Source organism: Acartia tonsa, chromosome 3, assembly GCF_053477335.1.
Source record: "Acartia tonsa isolate MP-2025a chromosome 3, ASM5347733v1, whole genome shotgun sequence".
Lineage (NCBI taxonomy): Eukaryota > Metazoa > Arthropoda > Copepoda > Calanoida > Acartiidae > Acartia > Acartia tonsa.
The window spans coordinates 54,770,713-54,794,264 of record NC_137262.1 but is presented as its reverse complement, the minus strand read 5'-3'; the positions used below and the strand labels follow the sequence as shown (position 1 = coordinate 54,794,264).

Below are 23,552 nucleotides of genomic sequence, written 5' to 3'. Positions count from 1 at the left end.
GTATCTGTATTAGGTAAACCTGTATAATTCTATGTACAAATATAAATGTCTGGGATACAATGATAATACAATGGAATGCAAATTAATCTCACCAATAGTTCTTAGATGTAAAGGTTGCAAGAGATCTAAAGGTATAAGACAATGGCCGATAAATTGATGTACAATCCCAATGATGATATACAAAATCACCCCATCTTTAGATTACAATTAGTGATTATTAGTTAAGACTCTCAACTTAATGAACCAACCAATCAATTTTCAATAAAAGTCCTCAAAGAATAAGAAAACGTTCTCATAAAACTTTGGGGACTTTGGTGTCATAAACAGTCCAATGTTCCGTCTCTCTTTGGTAAGTTTCATAACTACATGTCTTTTCTAAATCAATTAAATTCTTCCATATTTTCTAGCTATAAGTATTTCTCCCTTTTATTAGGTATTCTTGTTTCCCTGTCATATTAAACACTTGCTACACTAGTCGTGTAACAAGGAATTCACTAAGGGAGAGGGATATACTACTGAGAATAGTTATTTATCGGAATGCATTATACTTTCCGCGAATAGTAAAATAATTTTATGACATTGATAATTATTGCTTTAATGTTATTATTTTTATTTTATTATTCCTAGAAAATTTTCTTTAATACGATATGTGATTTTTCAGTATGGCAAAGAACAGGTTTAATCCAGCAGATATTAATCGATTTCAAAGCCACTTTATTTATTTATCTGAAACCTAGAAGTGTTAATGAATAAAGACTAAAATCATACTAATATGAATTAATGTCAAATTGCTTTTCAACAAAACAATCCCTTCACTGAGAATTCGCGTTGCTAGAAAGCATTGTTTTTGCAGAATCATTTAGTGTTAAATTTTTTGGCATCTCTCCAGCCGGGGGTTACGAATGGTGTGCAATGATTGCCGAATCTTATTACATTGACAGATTATTGGTACTGCATATTATTACAACAGTACAAGTTATCCATTCCCATATGCTTCACTCGCATGATTATGCAAGCCCTTTTATTTATTGGGAACTGTTTTTTGCGAATATAAGACACTCTGCATATGCAGAAGTGAATGCAAACCGTTACGAATTTATACACTAGAGTTGAAAAAAGAGTTATCAACTTATATTTATTACTAGCGGCTTCGCCCCTAGCCTTTAGGGGCTTTGCCCCAAGAGGTGATAAAAAAAAATTATGGCGAAAATCGTAAAGGACCATGGAAATCTCCTTCAAAAAAAAAAAAAAAAAATGGGGGGGGGGATTTTTTGGTTTTTGGGGGGGTTGGGGGTGTCCCACCCCCCAAGAAAATAGCTTAAAACCACCACAGGACCAATAGGTAGATACCCTGAAGAGTAGAATCCGATCGGTTCAGTGGTTACCGAGATCTTAAGGGACAGACAGACAGACGGACAGACGGTCAGACGGACAGACGGACAGACAGACATCGTTCTACTTTGTATTATAGATAACTAAAAGTTTGTTCTATGCCTATTAGAATTTTTATGATTATTAGCGCAGTTATAGAAAAATGTCATCTTTTATACAGAAAACCTGCGGAATTTGAAATGTAAAGAGGGAAGGATGTAATGACATTTTAAATTTTAATTATTTTAGGATGTGTTAAGCTTAGTAATTATCTCAAAATGCGAAAACGAAGAGTCATATCTTTAAATTATAGAATAGCTATCTTTTTAAACTTTTTAGCCAACTTTCAAAAATACATCCAAAATATAGAAATCCCCATTAGACGGTATCGAGTTTGAATCTTAACCCAAAACAACTCAAATTAACAGTATGTTTAATAAAAACTTTTCTTAGGTTTAATATGCAGAATCTCGATAAACATACTATGCTGAGTCTAGATATATTATTTCTAATATCTTATTGTAGTAAATAGACATAACACCTACCCTAAATCTCGTACATCGTAGTTTTCAACAATTTCTTTGTTTTTCTCCATTCATGTGGGAAAATGTTTGTGATTCTGAGATTATTTTAACAGTTATTGATGATTTATAGTTAGAAAACAAGGATGACAACATCCATAAGTAGCGAAGCACAAAAAATTGTGGATGGGAATACGTAGAAGTAGATTTAAAGTGTATTTATTAAAATCAAGAATAGATTTATTGGAGAAAATAAACACGAAACCTTGTTTTATTTTGTATGATGAAGACGGTTAAAGTAAATTACATACTAGATGCACATAACAATGTGGGAAAAAAAATTGAAACTGTTAATGCAAAAAAGTTTTAAAATTGGACCAAAAATACCAAAGATATGGGGAAATATGTCAAACATATAAAAATAGCCAAAAACCTGCTAAAAGGCAGTTTGGCCGCCATTGTTTCTTTTCTTAAAACACCAGAAATTTAATGTTGATATCTTTAACTGAAAAATTTTTGAAAATTGGACTATAAACACCAAAGATGTGGGTAAAAATGTGATAAATAAAAAAATAGCCAAAAACCTGCAAAAAGGCAGTCTGACAGTCATTGTTGTTTTCTTCAAATGACAGGAAATTTAATTTTGATATCTTTAACTGAAAAAATTTCGAAAATCGGACCATAAACACTAAAGATATGGGGAAAAATGTGAAAAATATAAAAATAGCCAAAAACCTGCAAAAAGGCAGTCTGACCGTCATTGTTGTTTTCTTCAAATGACGGGAAATTTAATTTTGATATCTTTAACTGAAAAAATTTTGAAAATCGGACCATAAACACCAAAGATATGGGGAAAATTTGGAAAATATAAAAAATAGCCTAAAACCTGCTAAAAAGCAGTCCGACCGCCATTGATGTTTTATAGTTAATTGTGCTCCTTAATGATGGGAATGTTGTCAAAACATTTCAGCTCTCTATCTTTTATAGGAGCCGTGAAAATCACGTTTCCCCCAATTCATTAATTACGGACGGACAGACGGACGGACAGACGGACGGACGGACAGACGGACAGACGGACAGACGGACGGACGGACATTGTGAATTATAGAGTAGCTTCGCTACTAATAATGTGTTTAGAGCCTTTTAAAAGTCATAATACGACTAAAGGTTCAACCTATGTATATCTAAATCTATAATCTTTCTATGTAATACGTACAATTTGGTTTTAATTGAAAGTGATTATTAATGGGATGCGATATTCTGGCGTTGCTACAAAAGACCAACTCTACAAAAGACCAACACCTACAAAAGACCAACTCTACAAAAGACCAACACTACAAAAGACCAACACTACAAAAGACCAACACCTACAAAAGATCAACACCTACACAAGACCAACATTACAAAAGGGTCGATTTTTTAAAAGCAAGGTTGTATCGGGTTCGAAACTATTCCGTTACGTAGCAAACACAGACTTTGGACAAACTGTCGGACGGAATTTTAAAATTCAGCCTGTGGACAAAGTTATTCAAGAAAGAAATTTGGTTTTGAATTTTGTCCTTGTGTTGGTCTTTTGTAGAGTTGGTCTTTTGTAGCAACGCCGATACTCTAACACACAGGGATAATAGGTTAAGTTATACCAAGCAGACAACCAACCCTTTGCACAGTGCGTTTGAAGGTGCTTTGACTTTTGTGTCAGAACCTAAATTGGGACATAATGTATTTCATTACCCTAGGTTAGGTAATTTTATTTCACTTTTCAATAAAATCTAAAATGCAGCCGTTTTTGAGAAAATTAGATTTGAAAATTTCATTTTCAATTTTCTTCCACTAGGAGTTATCGCATAATCATGACAAGAAAAGCAAAGATTTTTTATTTAAAATTTTGAACAAGTTTGTTTTTATAAAATTCTTCATAAAACCACTCCTTAAGTGAGTTGATTCATGGCCATTTTTATCAGTTGCTTTGCTAAGGTCACGGAAATTCAGCCTTAAATAAATCATATATAGAGAGGTTTTATGACAGACTTTATAAAAGCAAAGTTGTTCAAAATTTTAAATAAATATTTGCTTTTCTTGTCATTATTATGCGGTAACTCCTAGTGGATGAGAATTGAACTTGAAATTTTCAAATCTAATTTTCCCAAAAACGGCTGCATTTTAGATTTTGTTGAAAAGTGAACTGAAGTTACCTAACCTAGGGTAATGAAAAGCACTATGTCCCAATTTTAGTTCTGACACAAAAGTCAAAGCACCTTCATACGCACTGTGTTTGATTTCACAACCTTTGTAAGAGAAGTCCTAACTGTACATGTTAATGAGTTGCGCTTATTTATGGGCCAAGGTATTCCCCCTACTCTAACTTTTTATGTCGCATACCTGACATTGCAGCAGAAGGAACCATTTTTAACGTCTTCAGTTATGACGCGGTGTCGGGCAATACCTATCACCACCCCGACGACGAGCGGATGCGCTACGTGTTGAGCTACGGTCGCGGGTAATATTATTGACATAACGATATCATAATTAATGACATTTATACTTCTTACGGGGGTAGGCGAACGTATGGTGCAACTTCCAAGTAATCATATTTCGATTGTTACAGCTGAATTGAAATTGAATTGATATGTGTTTATTTAATCCTTAGATATTTAGAAATGTCAACGACTGAATTCTGTTTCCTGTGTCACAATAAAGAATATGTTTTATGTCCGAACTGTAAATTAATTTTTACCTGCAAGGGATCTGGCTTATTTTAATCCTATTTCATAAAGTAGTAAGATTTTTTGTCCGATTAAGTTCTCCTCTTTTTCTCGGAATGATTTAAGGCTGTTTTAGTTTTTAGATTTTAGTCTTGGCATAGTTTAGGCTATTCTTTGAATCTCCAGACTTTAGGGTCGGAGCCATTAGTCTGTAAAATAAAGAAAATGAGAATTATACAAAGTTGTAGTTTAATGTCTGACAATTAAGATTTCACTAACCACTGAACCAAAATAGCTCCTTATTTAAGGAAGCTGTCAGAACTATATAGAAAAGCAAAGCTATAAGTTTGATAAGTCACTGATTAACAAGATTTAAGTCTACTTTTACATATTGCTATCAAATTTAGCAGAAGTCTTTTGAAATCCCTCTTTATTAAGATTTATTAAGATTAGTTAGGGATATGTTATGTTTTGTAATAAAGTTATAGACAAGTTTTGCATTAAATTCATAGAATCAACGATCAAGAAAATCCAACAAAATTGCATAAAAGAATATATAGTAATAGAGTAAGTATGCATTAAAAATAAGCCATACACATGCTAGAAGCACGAATCCATACATACATATGGAGATATTTGCCTACCATGGAAATTAGAAGATGTTGATGGTTGTGAAAGAAAAGTGGTTGCTCTCAGAGATATTCAACCCATGGTAATTTTCAGGGGCTCGGCAGCCGCGCTTCAGCCTCTACTAAGCCTGAAATTTAAACCCGTTTGGATGATTTTAATTTAAAAAAGAGAAATAGCTATATTTGGATCAGTTTTAAAATTTCAGTTGACTTTTAAAAGGGTATGAGGCTGAGGTTTACAAGGGGCTGATTCGCGGCATCCGAGAACTGGTAATTTTCTTATTAAACAAGGACAATTATGTCCATAAAGGTGCAAAGCAAAGGTTATCTTAACTTTTAGAGATTTTTTTTTGGATGAAGGCGTTCACAGGAGACATTCAAAATCTAAAGTATATTTTACAGCTGCCTTAGAAAAACCAAATCACCTTTTATATGCTTGAAACTTAAAGTATCATTTTGACCTCAGAAAGGCATTTGACGGGTAAAACCAGAACCAGAAGTATATTGTACCTGGAGCGTCCTTCTGTTTTGAAATGACCATAAATCCTAAAATTTGAGGAAATATTCATTTTATACTTATCTACAACAGAAGTTTTGTTGTTAAGACCATTCTAAGAAAACGGTGGATCAAATAACTTTTTAAAGAAATTATTATACAGCATGACCCTCAAAAAAGTATTTTTAAGCATCTGCAGCCCTTATTTCTCAATGAATTATAAAAAAAATGCATATGTCCTTGTTCTCCATAGTATTCCACATAAGTAGATATAAAAATATTTGTTTTACCTCCATTAACACCGGAGATTTTTAGAGCTAAAGTTTTGAAAAAGTGCATGAGAAAAAGAATTTTTTTTTGTTTCTCTTATTTTTTGGATGGTTATATTATGTTTTTCTGGCAACTGAATAATGAGACACAAAGAAAAACAAGTTAAATAATTATTTCTTTTTTATTCCACCAAAAAATATCAATTTTTAATGGCAAAAAATACTACTGAATGAATTGATTATTTGCAAATTTTAGGTTATTTATTAACCCTTATTTGAGAAAAGGATTAATTATGACAGTTGCTCCGCCTACTTTTCTGACATCTCAATAATTTAATAGGGGGTTAATTAAGCTTTTTAGACAAACAAATCATTATGTTTTAATTTAATTTTCTTCATAACTTTTTTGTTATTAAAGTTAGGATTGTGAAACAAAAACAATTTTCCTGCTATATTCATAAAGATTTATTTGGTTTTTTAATCTTAAAAAATTTTGCCTAATAAGTAAGTTTTTCAAAATATCATTAAACTAAAAAGACTCAAAAAATATGTGTAAAAAAATGCTTTTTACTCAAAAACTAAATTTTTTATTTCATTTTTGTATAAAGTTTCTGCTAGTAACAAAAATAAAAGGATTTCTACCTTAATTTTGCTAAAAAAGTCGTTTCATGTTAAAAGTTACTTTTTCCTCAGTCACTTTTTCAAAACTTTAGCTCTAAAAATCTCCGGTGTTAATGGAGGTAAAAAAAATATTTTTATATCTACTTATGTGGAATACTATGGAGAACAAGGACATATGCATTTTTTTATAATTCATTGAGAAATAAGGGCTGCAGATGCTTAAAAATACTTTTTTGAGGGTCATGCTGTATAGTTCATTTCAATAATAAATGATATATTTAGGAAATTATTCTCCAAGATGAACCATTCGGTTTAGCTCCAGTTCAGGAAACATGCGCTTTACACATTGAAAATAGATATAAAATATACAATACATGCATATTATGACAGGGGAAAAACTGTCGTCAATTTAGGTTGATAACATGTAGATCATTTCTTGACAGAGGGACTGATGGATGGACGAGTGTGTTATAGAGTAGTTACACCACTAAAATTGTAAATTAAAGTGTATGAAATAATAACAGGACAGTGATCCAGTTTGTGTACAATGTTTCAGACTCCTGCAAAATATTCAAACAGTCAAATGTAAATGTGGCTTCCCCATGTGTAGCCAGGTAAAATTTCATACCTTCCCTCCCTAAAATTAAAAAAAGTACAAAACACTGTTGTTGTAAAGCTAAACATTTTTGAAAGATGAATTTGGGAAAGATAGGTTTATCAATCTGTTTATAGTGAGAGTAAAAAGAATTCCTTTTCCTATTTTTGTGAATTTTTTTTAAGTTGAAGATAATTGTTACTTGTAATAAATATTAATAAATTTTAAAAATCACAAAAAAAACAATTTGTGTCATACAACAAAATGATACTAATAAAAAATATATTAATAAATATCTAAAATAATTTTTTTTATTTATAAAGAAATGTTGTTCTGGGAAACGTCACGCAGCAGAATGTAAACTCTACCAAGAAGCATCAGTACAGGTACAGGTTTGTGCAGTACAATAGGACAGGGAGGGAGGGGACAATGGGCTGTTTATTACAATAGTCCTCAAAGTTTTATATTGACGTTGTTTTATTCGTTGGCCTTGCAAATTTAGGGATTAATTAAATTTTGATGGTTGTTTCTTTAAGTTGAGTGAACAAACGTTTTAATTACTAATTTCAATCTAGAAAACGGGTAATATTTTGTATCATCATTGGGGATGTAATCAATTTATCGGCCATTGTCTTATCCTTTTAGATTCCTGGGAATATAAAATAAAGAATAAATGATTTGTAACATTAATTGATATACAAATATTTTTACTCATTTTTGTTCTCAAGAGGATATAACTTTATTGATCTTTCATAACAATTATATTAATACTTTTTTTTTCAAACCGATTATTATCAGCAAGATAAAAACTGGTTCTGAGCCAAACTGTAAAATCATATATAATACCGTATAAGAGACACTTTTTTACACATCATAAAATAAAAATTTTAAAACTAATATTAGTTTTGTTGGTCTGGGTCTGAATTAACTGAATTTTTTTATATTATTTTCCCTTTACTATTTGCGAAAACCTGTGTATGATACGATACTATGAATAACTATCAACTACTTAGTTTGAAAGTCCTGAAGAATACCAAATGTTGATGCCAGTAAGAATGTTGACACAGTTGGGAGAAGACCCTGCATGGCATTCAACGTAAGATTTAGAGTAGCCTTGCTTCTCTCAGTTTTAAAAAGCAAAGCTTTCTTATAATTAGGTTTCGACTGTCCGTCCGAAACGGATAGCTCTTTTCGTTAATTTACACATGATAGAATTGTCCTATTGATTTTAAACTTTGCTTGGTGGTTCTTATAACACTAAGGTACGATTTAGGAAGCGTAACAACTCTATAATCGTTACCAAGAAAGATCTTCTTTAGTAATAGGCTAAACAATTCTAATATTTGTATTAGTTTCGATCCTAGCATCTAGGGGCACTTTAAACTACTTTACCATATAAAAAAATTGAGTTACAGAATATGATTTACTGTTATTATAGAATTTATATTTTTAGATTTGATCTTTTAATGGACCATAAACAGGTAAATAATTTTGTTTAGAATGTTATTAAAGTCAAATTTCTTTGCAATTAGTTATTTTGTTAACTTTAGTCAAAAAGAAAAAAAAATCAAAATAAGTTTTGATATATTAAACAACTTATATCTACTAATTTTGGTACGAAAAGCAGTTTTTTTGTTCATTTCATAGTATGATAAGACAGCTATAAAAAAGTTAGTTTTCTTTGGTTAAGGTTTTGCTATGGGGAAAATTTTCACATTTTTATTTTTGATTTAATCACCTTACAATAAAAGCTAACTAAATATAAACATATGAACAAAAAACTTAATTTTAGATAGATTATTATGTCTAAATGACCATCTAGGGTTTTAAATATATTACTAGGATAGAGAATCAGAGGAAGAGAAATGGAAACAGATAGAAAATTATGTAATAAAGCCTATACACCATAAATTGAAGAAAAAAGAATGGACTTCTGAAATGATACACAGGTTTAAATCAAATTAACAGCAACTCTTATCTATGATTAAGGTGTGTTAATATGTCCTTCCCTCAAAAGTTATTTTACCTATTTTTTAAATCTTTGACTTTAAATCATTTTAAAAGAAACAGGTTAGTTTTTCCTTTCCTTCCATACATTAATTAATCTATCTATCTATCTATCTATCTATCTATCTATCCATCTATCTATCTATCTATCTATCTATCTATCTATCTATCTATCTATCTATCTATCTATCTATCTATCTATCTATCTATCTATCTATCTATCTATCTATCTATCTATCTATCTATCTATCTATCTATCTATCTATCTATCTATCTATCTATCTATCTATCTATCTATCTATCTATCTATCTATCTATCTATCTATCTATCTATCTATCTATCTATCTATCTATCTATCTATCTATCTATCTATCTATCTATCTATCTATCTATCTATCTATCTATCTATCTATCTATCTATCTAGGTGTATAGGAGTAACTAGGACAAATGCTAGTAACCTGAAAGCTACAGGAAAATTTCTACTTTGATCTAAATCTTGAGTGCCAATAACATAATAGAAAGCAAAATTGATATAATGTAATTACAAACTACAATATAAGTATTGTTCATGTAATTTTTAAAAGTGAGGTTATCTATTAGTAATTTAATTCAGTAATGTTTTTTATTGCGATACAATAAGTGGTCATAACATTTCATTTGTCAGTAAAGTTTTCAAATCGCGTCAGGTTATTAATATTACATCTAGTAGCCTGAGCGTTGCATGTGATTTTAAATTTATACCAGCTTTTCCAGTATGGCTTCGAAACCGAGTATTAACCGCTGGATTAGAACAGGTTACGGCCAAACTGAAAATAATGTATCATATTGTGTTATAAAAAATTTCTACTAGTATTAAAATGAAAAACCATAATATTAATACCAGTTTTGTTAACCCGTACCAACAAGATGGAAAATATCTTATAATTCATCGTTTTAATAACCGCGGAAAGTTGTCTATATTACAATTCGATAAATAACTTTTTAAATAGTTTGATAGAATTTTCACGCAACCTTCTTAAAAAAAGATAAAATCAGAACGAATAAATTCAAAGTAATTAAATCCAGGTACAGTTCCTGGCGAAGAGGTTTTGGAGGATTCAGAAATTGGAACTTCCAGAGTTCTGTACACAACAATGTCTTTTATCAATCATAATTGCAGGAAATTAAAGGATTAGTATCATATCTTGTATTTTCAGGGATTTTAAGGGATAAGGCAATGGATGATAAATTGTTGTGCATCCCTGATGGTGGTAAAGATAATTACCCCATATGTAAATTAAAACTATTGGCTAAAAGTTTGGAACTAGCTAATCACAATTCAATAAAAGTACCCAAAGTTTTATAGCCAACAAAAAAGATAATGTAATTTAAAAACTTCTGGTACTAGAGTAATCTATTATCTATTGTACTTGTGAGATTATCTATAATTTTGAGGGATGGGTTGGAGGGTATATTAGACTTTAAATTACACTGGAACTAAATTTTTTCAATAGTAATACATACATTTGGCTCCAAATTTTTAATACTTTTATTGAATTTTGACTGGTTGGTTCCAGACTTTTAAAACAGAGAATATAACCTAAAGATGGGGAATTTTTTTCATACTTTTCGTATCCCTTAAGATCCCTTACAATTTTGTTTCCATATAGAGAAAATAAATGAATCTAAATTATATAAATATCTTAATTTTTTGATTATTTGATAATGATCAGTCCAAATTGTACAACAATTCATCATCCAGATTATTCCTTGAGTGTCAGAGCTATGCGAAAAATTCCCAAGGTAGGTAATTCCATTATTTATTTGGCTGCGGAGAGAAAAAGTAACCTAACTAATAAGAGAGTGCGGAGAAAAAAAGGGGAAACAACAAACTAAAGAGTTAAAGTATCAGGAAGATAAATTTAAAAAAAATACCTTTACATTAAAATAATGTGATTTATGATTATATGTTATGGTTTTTATGCATCAAACTCTTTCTAAAGTCAAACAAATAAATATAACCAAAAAATCGCAACTGATCTTTCTTAAACATGTTCATAGGAAGCTAAATTTTAATTTTTAGTTTTCTAAGATTTTTCTATGATCTTTTCGTTTCTCCCTATTGTTTTTTGTCTCATAATTTTGATATTAAACCCTTGGAAATGGTAGTTGGAGGCAAAATTATTTCCTAACATTGAAATATTTCTGATTGATAAAAAATATAAGAGATAACAATACACAATAATTTTCCTATACATCAGAAATATTATTATTATAACAAACAATCAGATTCTTTTTATTTTGGATCTGTGAGACAAACATACAGACACATATAGACATGTAATATGATGCTTCATAATAAAAAATAGAATAGGCAGACATGTATTATCCTGGAAAGTCAATAATCCATATATGATTGTGAGTTTCAAGGCTTATAAAATTTTTTATTTTACAAGAAGCTCTTTATAGTGCCTATAAAAAAATGACGTCATACACTACAATTGACCAATGATAGGCCAGTACATAGACTAAATTACCAATGGCAGGACAGTATACTTTCTAATTGATCAATGGTAGGTTAGTATGACGTCATTTTTCTATGCACTATAAACAGCTTTATTACCTTAAGCAGATATCACTATGTTCCTATTGGATCAATTCAGAGATTGATCATCTAGTCTTTCTATATTTATTGAATAGTCAGACAAACCAGAAGGAACACATACAAACAGACTGATGTTTTTTCAATTAGATTAATCTTTATACATTTATATCAGACTGTACAGTATAAGACTAAGTATTTTATTATTACCGCATTAAAATTAACACATTAATAGTTATTTTTCACTTAGTATCATAGACAGTTTTCTGCTGATAGTAAAATGAAAAAAAACATGTTAGTTTTCTTGGCTCGATAGACCATGGGCCCGGGCCAACTATAAATGATTTTTCAGTATGGCCCATAACCGGTTAAAATTCAGCGGAAATGAATTTTACTCGGAGCCATACTTGAAATAATGAAATGAGTTACATATACCCCACAAGTTTAAAAAAGGAATTTATTAAAATTCTAAAGAAATGTATGATACTTATTTGAGGGGTAAGGAGTAAAGGCACAAAAATTAATTGTGAAATGAAAATTATATTCATAATAGTTATGTAACAAATTATAGACAGTTTTCCTTAAATATTAAAAGGAAAAATTATAAAATTAAGGAGCCTAAGGTCCAGGTTACCAAAACTGGTTTCATAATTTTTATTGTCTATAATAAGATGCTATACATGATTTGGTATAGCTGAGAACCGGTTCTAATCTAACGGATATTAATCGGTTTCAAAGCCGTACTGGAAATAGCGTTCTAAACCACGGGAAAAATTGCCTTTATCTTTTTCACAATATTGTATGAACACTTATGAATAGTCTGAGTTGATGTGCATATTAATCTATCTTATTCTATCAACCAAATGGATATATGCAGGGATAAGACAATTGATGTACATCCTCCAATGCTATTCAAAATACTCTTTCTGTAGATTACAATTCTATGTTGAAACGTTTGGACACTCAACTGAATAAACCAACCAATAAAAATTAAATGCAAGTTCCCAAAGTTGTTAAGCCAACGAATAAAAAACGTTATTATACAACTTTGAGAACTAGTTGAATGAACAGCCCAATGTCCCCTCTCCCTCCCTGGGATACATGTACAACATACATCATCAGACATTTTCCCTATTTATTTCTTTGTCAACTCTCAAGGAGGATGGGGACATGTGTATATTTTCCAGGGCTCGGCAGCCACTCGTCAGCAGCGTGAAGCTTCAGTACAAGGTCATATTATAATTTAAACTTTAAAATTCTGCTGGATCTCTAATTTTTCCTAAACAGACAATCTATCGTTTTAGAATTGTAATTTTTTCACACAAGCGGGTTTAAACTTTAGGCTTATTCGCGGCTGAGGCCCTGATCTTCTTCTACTTTTATATAAAGCAGTAGGCTTTTATTTTTGCCTGTATATATCAAATTCAGCAGTAGTTGATTTTAAATATTATAGTTGATATAATTTATAACCGTTGAAAGTGTATATATCAAGATATCGATAACTGCTGAACCGACTGAAACTTTTCACATAGATCCGAGAGTGGTTAAAGGATATTTTTTTGGATTTTTTTTATCTTGGGGTGGTTTTAGCGACTAAAGTTAAAGTAAATAATAATACACCAATTCACAATTGTATTTTAAAACTTTGATTATCCACGGACAATCTTTATTTTACTTTAAAGCTCTGATAGGTTTGACTAATTCTTTGTCTGATTTATTTTTTAGAATAACTGGCTTTATCCTAGGAAGATGCATTACATGTAATTAACATATAAATGAGGCTACTTATTTCTCTTTTTGATGTCGCATGTATGTAGCATTAGTAAACTTTTTACCAGGGAGGGAGTGATTCACTATTCCCAAAAGTTTTATAATAACGTTTTCATATTCGTTGACTTAACAACTGTAGGGACTTTTTATTGAATTTCAGTTGGTTGGTTGATTAAGTCTAAATGTTTTAATCGCTAACTTTATAATTGTAATCTACAGAAGGAGTGTATTATCATTGTACATCATTGTCTTATCCCTTTTTATCCCTGACTTTTTATATAAATTAATAGAAAATGTACCTTGAGATATAATTATTTTATCTTTTCTTGATGTATTTGATGTTCTTTTTATATCTAACAAATGTCCGTCTGTCCGTCAGTCATCTACTTAGGTTGAAAACTAAATTTTCTGTGTTCTTTTCTTTAAAAAATAACTTCAAAACATATGTGAAAGGGTTTGTAGATTTCAATTTTCATTACAATTTTTAAAAAAAATTAAGACCACTGAAAATCTGCTCTTAAAATTTTTTTTTCTCCATCTGTCCATCCATGATTTTTATTTGTCACGCTCAGGCATACGCTGGGTAGAAATTTAATAAAAAATAATATGAAGGTGTTAATTACCATTAAAATATTGATATTTAGGGACGTGTGAAATTGACTGGAAATTTTAATATTTTGGCCGAATAAAAATATTAAAAAATCAGGTCAGGATTTTATTGCCCCAGACATCCCCTTTTTTTAATTTCTAACCCTTTATTACTAATCTCCAAACTTCTCATGAACTTTATGATTTTACAAGTTTATTAAAAATAATTAAATGCTAATCAGAGCAATAAAAATCCGAGTATCTATTTACCATTTAAAAACACCAAATCTCTCCAAGATATATATTATTCAAGTTTTATACAAGTTTGAGTATCATTATAATTATTCAAATTTGGTTACTTTATTTCTTAATATCTACGGAAAACTGTCTGTAATAAAATGCAGTATATATGAAAATCATATCATCGCGATTGGGTACCATTATGATAATTTAAATTTGAATACTATATTTCTTAATATCCGCGGAAAACTGTCTGTAATAAAATGCAATATTAGAATATTACATAAAAGTGAAACTCCATCCCCCCTTTTAGCACACTATTAGTTTTTAACATCTAGGCATATCTTAATATAATTCTATTTAGTTTTAATTTAACCTTTTTCCTGTTATAATTTTTTTGTTTCAAATTTAAAATCCACGGAAAAATGTCTATAATATGATGCGATAAATAACTAGTTAATTAAAGTCAACGAAACCCCCTCTTTCTACCTACATATTTTGGGGGTTAGCGAGATCAATTAGTACAGACATCAAATCTTTTATCCAAGATATATCATTGTTTATCCTTGTTTTTTTTTCTTCTTAAATTAATCTTACAATCTCTACATATATTCACAACCAGGGATCTCAAGAGATAAAACAATGGATGATAAATTGATGTTTGTACCCAATGATAATATTTGAATTATTACTTAGTTGAAAAGTTAAGACACTGCTAATTAAAAAAGCCGTCTGTAATACAATGCGATATATATGAAAATCATTTACATAGAATACATTTTACATTAAATTGATTATTCTTATCTAAATTTGGGTACTTTATATCTTAATATCAGCAAAAAATTGTCTATTATACAATGCGATAGATATGAAAAACATGTTGGTTAGCATATTTACATTGAAATGATTATTTTATATTAAAATCCGTAGTAATCTTATCATCGCAATTTACCATTATAATTATCTAAATTACTATCTATTTAAATATCCGCGGAAAACTGTCTGTAATACATAGGGAGGGAGAAGAAATTGAGCTGTTAATTACATTAGTATCCAAAGTTACTTCCATAATATGAAAGGGGGGGGGGTGGGTTTATATCAGCAAGGATGACAACATCCATAAAAGCGAAATGGTAGTACAATCAAACATTAACATAAATGTATATGTATAAACAAAAAGTATTACATAGTTGCTACTCTTTCTAAATCTAAATAATACTAGCATGCATGAATTAATGGAGCACAGACGGACAAATTATAGAAAAGCTTCGATTAGACAAACGTTTAAACAGTATATACCCCTTTCCCCTGATGTATGATATATAATGTCTACCTATGAGAATTTTTTAAAAGCTAAGTTTTTCTATAATTAGAGTCGGTCCGTCCGTACCTCCGTCCGTCACAAACAGATAGCTCACAGTGGGATCCAGTGGGACATCCAAAAAATTTAAAATTGACTTTTATCTATCCTAGGAATTAATAATGGCTGTAAGTAGACAGCTAGAAAAGAAATTTTTAAAAAATATTCATTTTTGGCGGATTTATGCCATTTTTTAAAAAGGTAGTGAAAAATTTCTTTTCAGTTTTGATGATTTTCCAGATTTTTTACACAATTTTTTCAAAGCAACAAAAAATACATTTATGTTCATCTTATGAAAATACCAATGTCTAATTAAAGAAAAATTTTAAAAAATATTTTTTTGGTGGTGTAAATTGACATTTTGTGAGAAAATTTCACCAAAAATATTAAGATTTTTAACCCCAAAAAATCAGTTTTCTCCATTTTACCCAAAAACGGCCAAAAACGGGTTTTGCAATAATAATATTAATATGCAACATGTATTGTGTTTAAAACAGTTTTCATAACCTGGGGCCTCCCAGTCGTTTTTGAGTAATTGAGCATTTTATATTGCATGGTTTGAACAATTTCGTTCTTGTTAATTTGAAATTTTCCCTCGTTTGAGGGGGAAGGAGTCATTTTAGAGCCCAAAGTCATCTCTGCAATGTGTTCTAACTTTTTGAGGCGGAACTTTCTTTACTTTTGCATTATTTGCCTCTGGCCAACCATTTCGCCGTTATTTGCCGCCGTAGGTGTGATTTTTAACCATTTTTGCCGTTCTCGCGGTTTTAATGGACATTTAAGGGAACAAGGAGTCCTTAAAAAAAGATGACTTATAAATACTTTTATTTTAGCAATTAAATTTGCTAAATTTCATGTGTTCTGAAAAAAATTGTATTTCTAACTGGTTTTGGTTCAGCAGAAATTCAAATTCAGGGATTAATTATAATATTGCAAAAACATTATATATGCGTCTGAGAGAGAGAGAGAAATATACGTTTGAGAGAGAATCTAATATAAGCAATTATGTTTATATTCTAAATTACGCTACTTTTAAATGTTGTCATCCTTGTTTTTCTTGATATATATGTAAAGTAGCTTATAGTGCCTAATAAAATATGATGTCTAGCAATACAAATGACTAACCCTTAACGGTCGGGGGGGGGGGGGCGTTGAACGCCCCCCCCTCCGGTTTTTTCTATCTCATTTTCTGTGTGTGAAAGATGAAGAGCCCAAACTGCTTGACTTTTTAAGAATGGGTATGACACATAACTGAGAGTTGGAATTTTTTGAATATCTCCATCCTGGCGGGCACAGGATGCCAGCAAACCTGGCAGGGTCATCCAGGTAAAGAGCAAAAATATTTTTTTGACTAAAACAAAGCATTTTATAATACCAAAATACTAAAAAATCCTCTAGTAGTACATCCTTATATGAAATACAGGTGTTCAAGTCACTTTCAGGTTCCAGGTATGATCCTGCAGGTCCTGATCCTCCAGGTCTCCAGAAATCTTTAAAAGGCTCCTGTGGCCGCAATTTTTGACTTAGAGACTTCAAATTTTAAACTTAAGCTTTTCTTACATGTCTACATAACGTATAAAAATTTCATGAAGATCCGCCGCCGTTTTCCCGCCGACCGCCGACTGTGGCGGCTGGCAGCTGCCAAGTACAGCTGCGGCCGCTGAAATTTATATTTTGATATTTCTAATGTAAAATTTACATAAAGATAAACATTTTCTGGAAAAAAAATTTTCTTCTAGCTTCAAAAATAAGAAAATTACAGCCGTTTGAAATTTTTAAGTAAAAAAGGACCTAAAAACAAAGGTTGTTAAATAAAAGGGTGAAGGAAGCGAAAATTGACTTAGACTTATAAAAGGTCGGAAATTCATTATCAAACAGGGGACTTGCACAAAAAAATTTAGCCCTCTAGCTCTAATAGGAACTGAGATAATAAGGGGGGGCGTTGAACGCCCCCCCCCCCCGACTGATTAAGGTGCGGCAAGGGGCCCGACTGTAAAGGGCTAATGATAGGCCACTATGCACTTGACCAATAGTAAAATGTATACTGGACTATCGTTGGTCATTTGTATTTTCTTCCATATTTGTATCTTTTACCATCTTTTTAACATACTTTGTGCCTCTATTTTTTTTTTATCTGTATAGGGAGAGGAGTTAACTATTTCATATGCTTCACTGTATACTGGTAGATTGGAGAGAAGGACAGATTTTATTAATACCTGGTTTTTTCAATGTACCTGTAAAAGGTAATATTCATATCCATCTATCTATCTGTCCATTCAAAAATCTATCCAACTATCTATTTACCTATCTATCTATCCAACTATCTATTCACCTATCTATCTATCTAACTATCTATTTACCTATCTTTCTATCCAACTATCTATTTACCTATCTATCTATCCAACTATCTATTTACCTATCTATCTATCCTCATATCTATTTACCTATCTATTTATCCTCATATCTATTTACTTACCTATCTATCCAACTATTTATTTACCTATCTATCTATCCAACTATCTATTTACCTATCTATTTATCCTCATATCTATTTACCTATCTATCTATCCAACTATCTATTTACCTATCTATCTATCCTCATATCTATTTACCTATCTATTTATCCTCATATCTATTTACCTATCTATTTATCCTCATATCTATTTACCTATCTATTTATCCTCATATCTATTTACCTATCTATCTATCCTCATATCTATTTACCTATCTATTTATCCTCATATCTATTTACCTATCTATCTATCCTCATATCTATTTACCTATCTATCTATATAACTGTCTTACCATTCATCTACTATTTTTGTATCTCTCTATCAATCTATCAATCAAACAGACACGAAAACCATAATGTCAGTTTATCTATTTATAGATGTACATATTACTATGATACCCATTTATATTTTTTTCTAAATATCTATCTATCTATTTGATCTGTTGTCCTCCTTAAAGTTGATGGTCAATCCTAGAAAGTAGAGGTCTATATCCATTATGTTGTCAGAATTATCATTTATCTATCTATCTTTAGGCTTCATTCTATTCATCTATTCATTCATCTATCTATTATCTATCTAGATGTATTGATAAAACAGACCAAGGCACCCACTATGATACCCATCTATTCATCCATCTATCTATTATCTATCTATCTATCTATCTAGATGTATGGCTATAACAGACCTAGGCACCCACTATGATACCCATCTATTCATCCATCTATCTATTATTTATCTATCTATCTAGATGTATGGATATAACAGACCTATGCACCATCTATTCATCCATCTATCTATCCATCTATCTATTATCTATCTATCTATCTAGATGTATGGATATAACAGACCTAGGCATCCACTATGATACTCATCTATTCATCCATTCATCTATTATCTATCTATCTATCTAGATGTATGGATATACCAGACCTAGGCACCAACTTTGATACCCATCTATTGATCCATCTATCTATTATCTATCTATCTATCTATCTAGATGTATGGATATAACAGACCTAGGCATCCACTATGATACTCATCTATTCATCCATTTATCTATTATCTATCTATCTATCTAGATGTATGGATATACCAGACCTAGGCACCAACTTTCATACCCATCTATTGATCCATCTATCTATTATCTATCTATCTATCTATCTAGATGTATGGATATAACAGACCTAGACATCCACTATGATACCCATCTATTCATCCATCTATCTATTATCTATCTATCTATCTAGATGTATGGATATAACAGACATAGGCACCAACTTTGATACCCATCTATGTGAACTAAATAATTGTTTTGAAAATGTTTTACCAGAATCTATTGAAACTAATGCTTTGTGGATTTGTAACAAATGTAAAAAGGTAATTTAACTTTATTCTTTATCATTGAATTCTAACAGACAACGATTAATAATTTTTATAATTTTGCTAACCCTATTTAAAGCCAAATTTAAATTGATTTCAATGAAATTGAAATTATTTATTTCATATAATCAAAAATAGAATCTATTGTAGAAATACTCACCAAAAGAAATGACTGAAAAAGAAACTTTGATAGAACAAGATCTTGAAAAATCAAATTCCTCTATTCATGATTTAGAAGGTATTTGTTGATTAAAAATTCACAAATATAGTCACGAAACTTCTACAAATAAAAAGTTATGTAGGTATACCTATTGTATCAACATTAAACAAAATAAAGCAGGGACATCAAGTTTTTTTTTATTATGAGAGGGGTAAAATGAGGGGTTTTCATTGGTTTGAGGGGGGTAAATACTAAATAGAGGGGTTCTCTTTGATTTGAGGCGGGTAAAATGAAGGGTTTTAAAGTTTGAGCAGGGTAAACACTCCTGTACCCCCACCCTTGGAAGTCTATAGCCGCAGGCAGTTCTGACATATATATCTGACAAAGTTATTAAAGATTAGCATACTTAGCATTAAAAATAGTTTACATATTTATGTACCATGTGTTTTCATTTACAGAGTTTGTGAAAAGAACGAAATAAACTTTATTTTTTTTTGTGCTAAATGTTTTATTTATAGAATTCCTGAAAAGAACTGAAAATAAACTTCATTATAATCACAGATTGATGGTAAAAGCCAAGGTAAAAAAGTAAAAGTAATAATTGTTAGATTTAAATCATAGAGAAAAAAGTTTAGCCCTAAAATAGAATGAAACCTAAATTGCAAATTTATATTTTTTTGACGTGTTTTGATTATTAATATTGGTTCATAAAATTCTTTTAGGTTATATTAATAAATTCTTATCATAATCTACAAAACAAAAAAGATCTACAAAGAAAGGTAAAGAAATATTTTGTTCATAAAAATATAGAACTAAAGTTTCTTAATTTATTATTCATATCATTATCTTATAATTATTAAGGGGATCGTAAGGGGAGGTTATAAAGATAATGAAAAATAATCCCATAAGTCAAGAAAAGTTCTGTCCATTTAAAAAGTCGACATCAGTAATGTCAGTAGTGCATTTGAATAGTAGTATACCTAAAATTAAACGCGTGCAGAAGTGGGGTGTATCCACATCCCTGGCATTATTAAATGGGTAGATACACTGCTCTTCTTGTCTGGAATACACCCCCCCCCCCTTACTACCCCCTCGATTTTTTTATTATAGGGTGATCTATGTGACAGTGTGTTAAAAGTATTTGATGTTCATTACCCCGGCTATTCTGAAATCAGAGGACGAATACTTTTTGAGCAAGCTCCTTCTCAGTTCATCCTGTTACAAATGGATTTCCAGGTATAAAAAAGTATATATTAAGATCTCCTAAGGAGCAATATTTAGATTTGCATCAAACAATTAGACTTTGTAGCTGAAGAATTTTTTTCTCTTGGTAATTTGTAAGAAATGAAAGCTTTATTGTTGTTTATACCAAAAAGGATTAATAAATAACCAAAAAGTAATATATATTTACATTGGTAAAGCAAATCTTTTTAAAGATAAATAATAGGAATAAATATATTTAAAATTTCATTTATTTAAATTCACAAATAGCGGCTAGGGTTATTTGAGGAATAGGGTTGAAGGGGTATTTCGACTCTCAAGTTTCTAATTTGGATTTTTTGTTCGAAGTACTTTTTCAAGGGGGGACTTCTCTACGAAAGGTGGTGGTACCCTCCGACGAAAATAGTTAAAAATCTTCCCTGAACCTAATAGAAGCTTTAATGTAAAAGAGAACCATATAGGTCTAGCGGTTAGCGAAATCTTAAGCTACACAGGCAGACTTTGTCCTGTTCTACTACTAAATAATTAGTAAAACTTGAAAATAGAATAATCACGCAACCTTACTTGCATTAGATTTAAAATTAACTCCAAAGCAAATAATTAAAATCCTATTTAGGAACAAACTGTACCACTGGAAGATTTTAAGAAGATGCTTATAAATCTTTGTTCGAAATTGGAGGATTGTTTAATGTGCTTACATGGACAGGGAAGATTGATACTTAAATAGATTTAAAGTCTATTCGCCAAAGTTTTATAATAACGTTTTCTTATTTGTTGGCTTAACAACTCTGGGGACTTTTATTAGATATTAAGTGGTTGGTTCATTAAGTTGAGTGACCAAACGTTAAAACTACTTATTGTAATCTATATTATGATAAATTGATATACATCCCAAATGATAAAGAACAAAATTACCCCTTTTGAAGATTAAAAAGGTTCGGACACTACTTGTTTGGAACCAACTATTCAAAATTCAATGAAAGTACCTAAAGTTATAAAAACTAAATTTTTGTTAAACTGTCAAAGTAACCACAAAAAATAAATCATGATTTTGTCTTTGCGTAACTAAAAATTAATTGTTAGGATAAAATTCTTCTTATTTTCTCCTTTTTCACTATAGTATCAATCTTGATATTGTTCAGAGTGAGGGAACCTATGGCTTCTATGCTCAAAATAAAACTAAACAAATTCTGTCTCATGTTAAAGAAATGTTATTGTTTGCTGATTATATTTAGAAATTTTATTTTAGATTAAATAAATTTAGAATTGATTAGTTTTATTTAGATAACTATCTTGTTACTTTACTCGGGCGAGGCTGTTGTCCATGGCACTTTAACGTCAAGTCCAACAACCCAGGATAACTAAGAGGAGCCAAATCTTTCCTTTTCTCTGCAAACACCAGGGTTGTGATGTTAAGTAACACCCATCAGACAAGCAACTCTTTGATTGCAAGCCCTTTGTCAGGAAGTCATAACTATTCATTGTAATGAGTTGTTCCTGTCAAGATTTTGCCATAAGGGGGGATACTCCCCCTAAAACCTCTGCACGCCTTTGATCAAAACAATGACATCTGTACAGTTTTATTTAAATGACTATAGCCGCGCTTCTAAATTAACCTAGAGATGGGATGAATTAATCATACTTTAAATTCTATTGTTTTCATACCAGAACTATAAACTATGATTGGGATTCTTATAGACTCATTATGTCATATAATCACACAACAATTTATAGGTACATAAACTCATATTATACTCTGATATCACTTATATAAATATGCAAAGAAATGATCTAAAAGTCATATTCAATGTTTATAGAGGCGCTCCTTTTTTATTTTATAATGTTAATTCAATACAGAGTAATTTTGTATTTTTGAACTTTTATGAAAGCGTAACTTTAGTCCATCCGTTTTTTCGCTTATTTTGAATTTTTAGAAAACATATGAACTATAGTAAGTTGCAATAACTATCATAAAAGACTAAAATAGATGTTTAACGAATTTTGGAATTAATGTTAGCAACTTTCATATTTAAAAACCTTTGGAACATGTATTACATTTAATTAAATCTAGGGGCGCTGAATTTGAAGAGCAAAAAATGCAAAAACTATCCCCCAAGACTTAAATCTGGAAATAAAATAGCCTAAAATCATCCCAGAACATATGTGAAGCTTTCCTTAAATAAGAACTCTATCGGTAAAGAAGCAATAGAATTCTTAAGCTACAGACAAAAAACCTGTCTACTTTATATAATAGAATATGAAAGTAAAAGACAGAAAGGTTTAACAACAAAAGGTTTTATGCTGACCAAACATAAAACTTAACATAAAAAAGAAAATTTGTGTGTTCAAATGAACACCATACTTGGATTACAGATGATTTTGATTATTTTTTACTCACCCATGTATTCAAATAATATACAAAACAGCAAAACAAAAATTATCAGATTAATTAAGATATTTAAAGGCATTTTAAGGATGGGAGACCAGGTACGTGCACGCCGTCCATCCTGCACCGTGCATCAATGA

At 30.5% G+C, this 23,552-nt stretch overlaps 1 protein-coding gene across 1 annotated transcript; it reads left to right on the top strand.

The window, feature by feature from the left end:
• The first annotated feature begins 19,476 nt into the window (after window positions 1-19,476).
• LOC145314942 (uncharacterized) lies at window positions 19,477-21,753 on the top strand. The gene is made up of 6 exons (XM_080155018.1): window positions 19,477-19,642; window positions 19,796-19,883; window positions 20,324-20,385; window positions 20,528-20,584; window positions 20,916-21,041; window positions 21,643-21,753. Exons 1-6 carry the CDS (start codon window positions 19,517-19,519, stop codon window positions 21,751-21,753), a joined length of 570 nt encoding a protein of 189 aa, XP_080011144.1. The 5' UTR covers window positions 19,477-19,516.
• The last annotated feature ends 1,799 nt before the right edge of the window (window positions 21,754-23,552 follow it).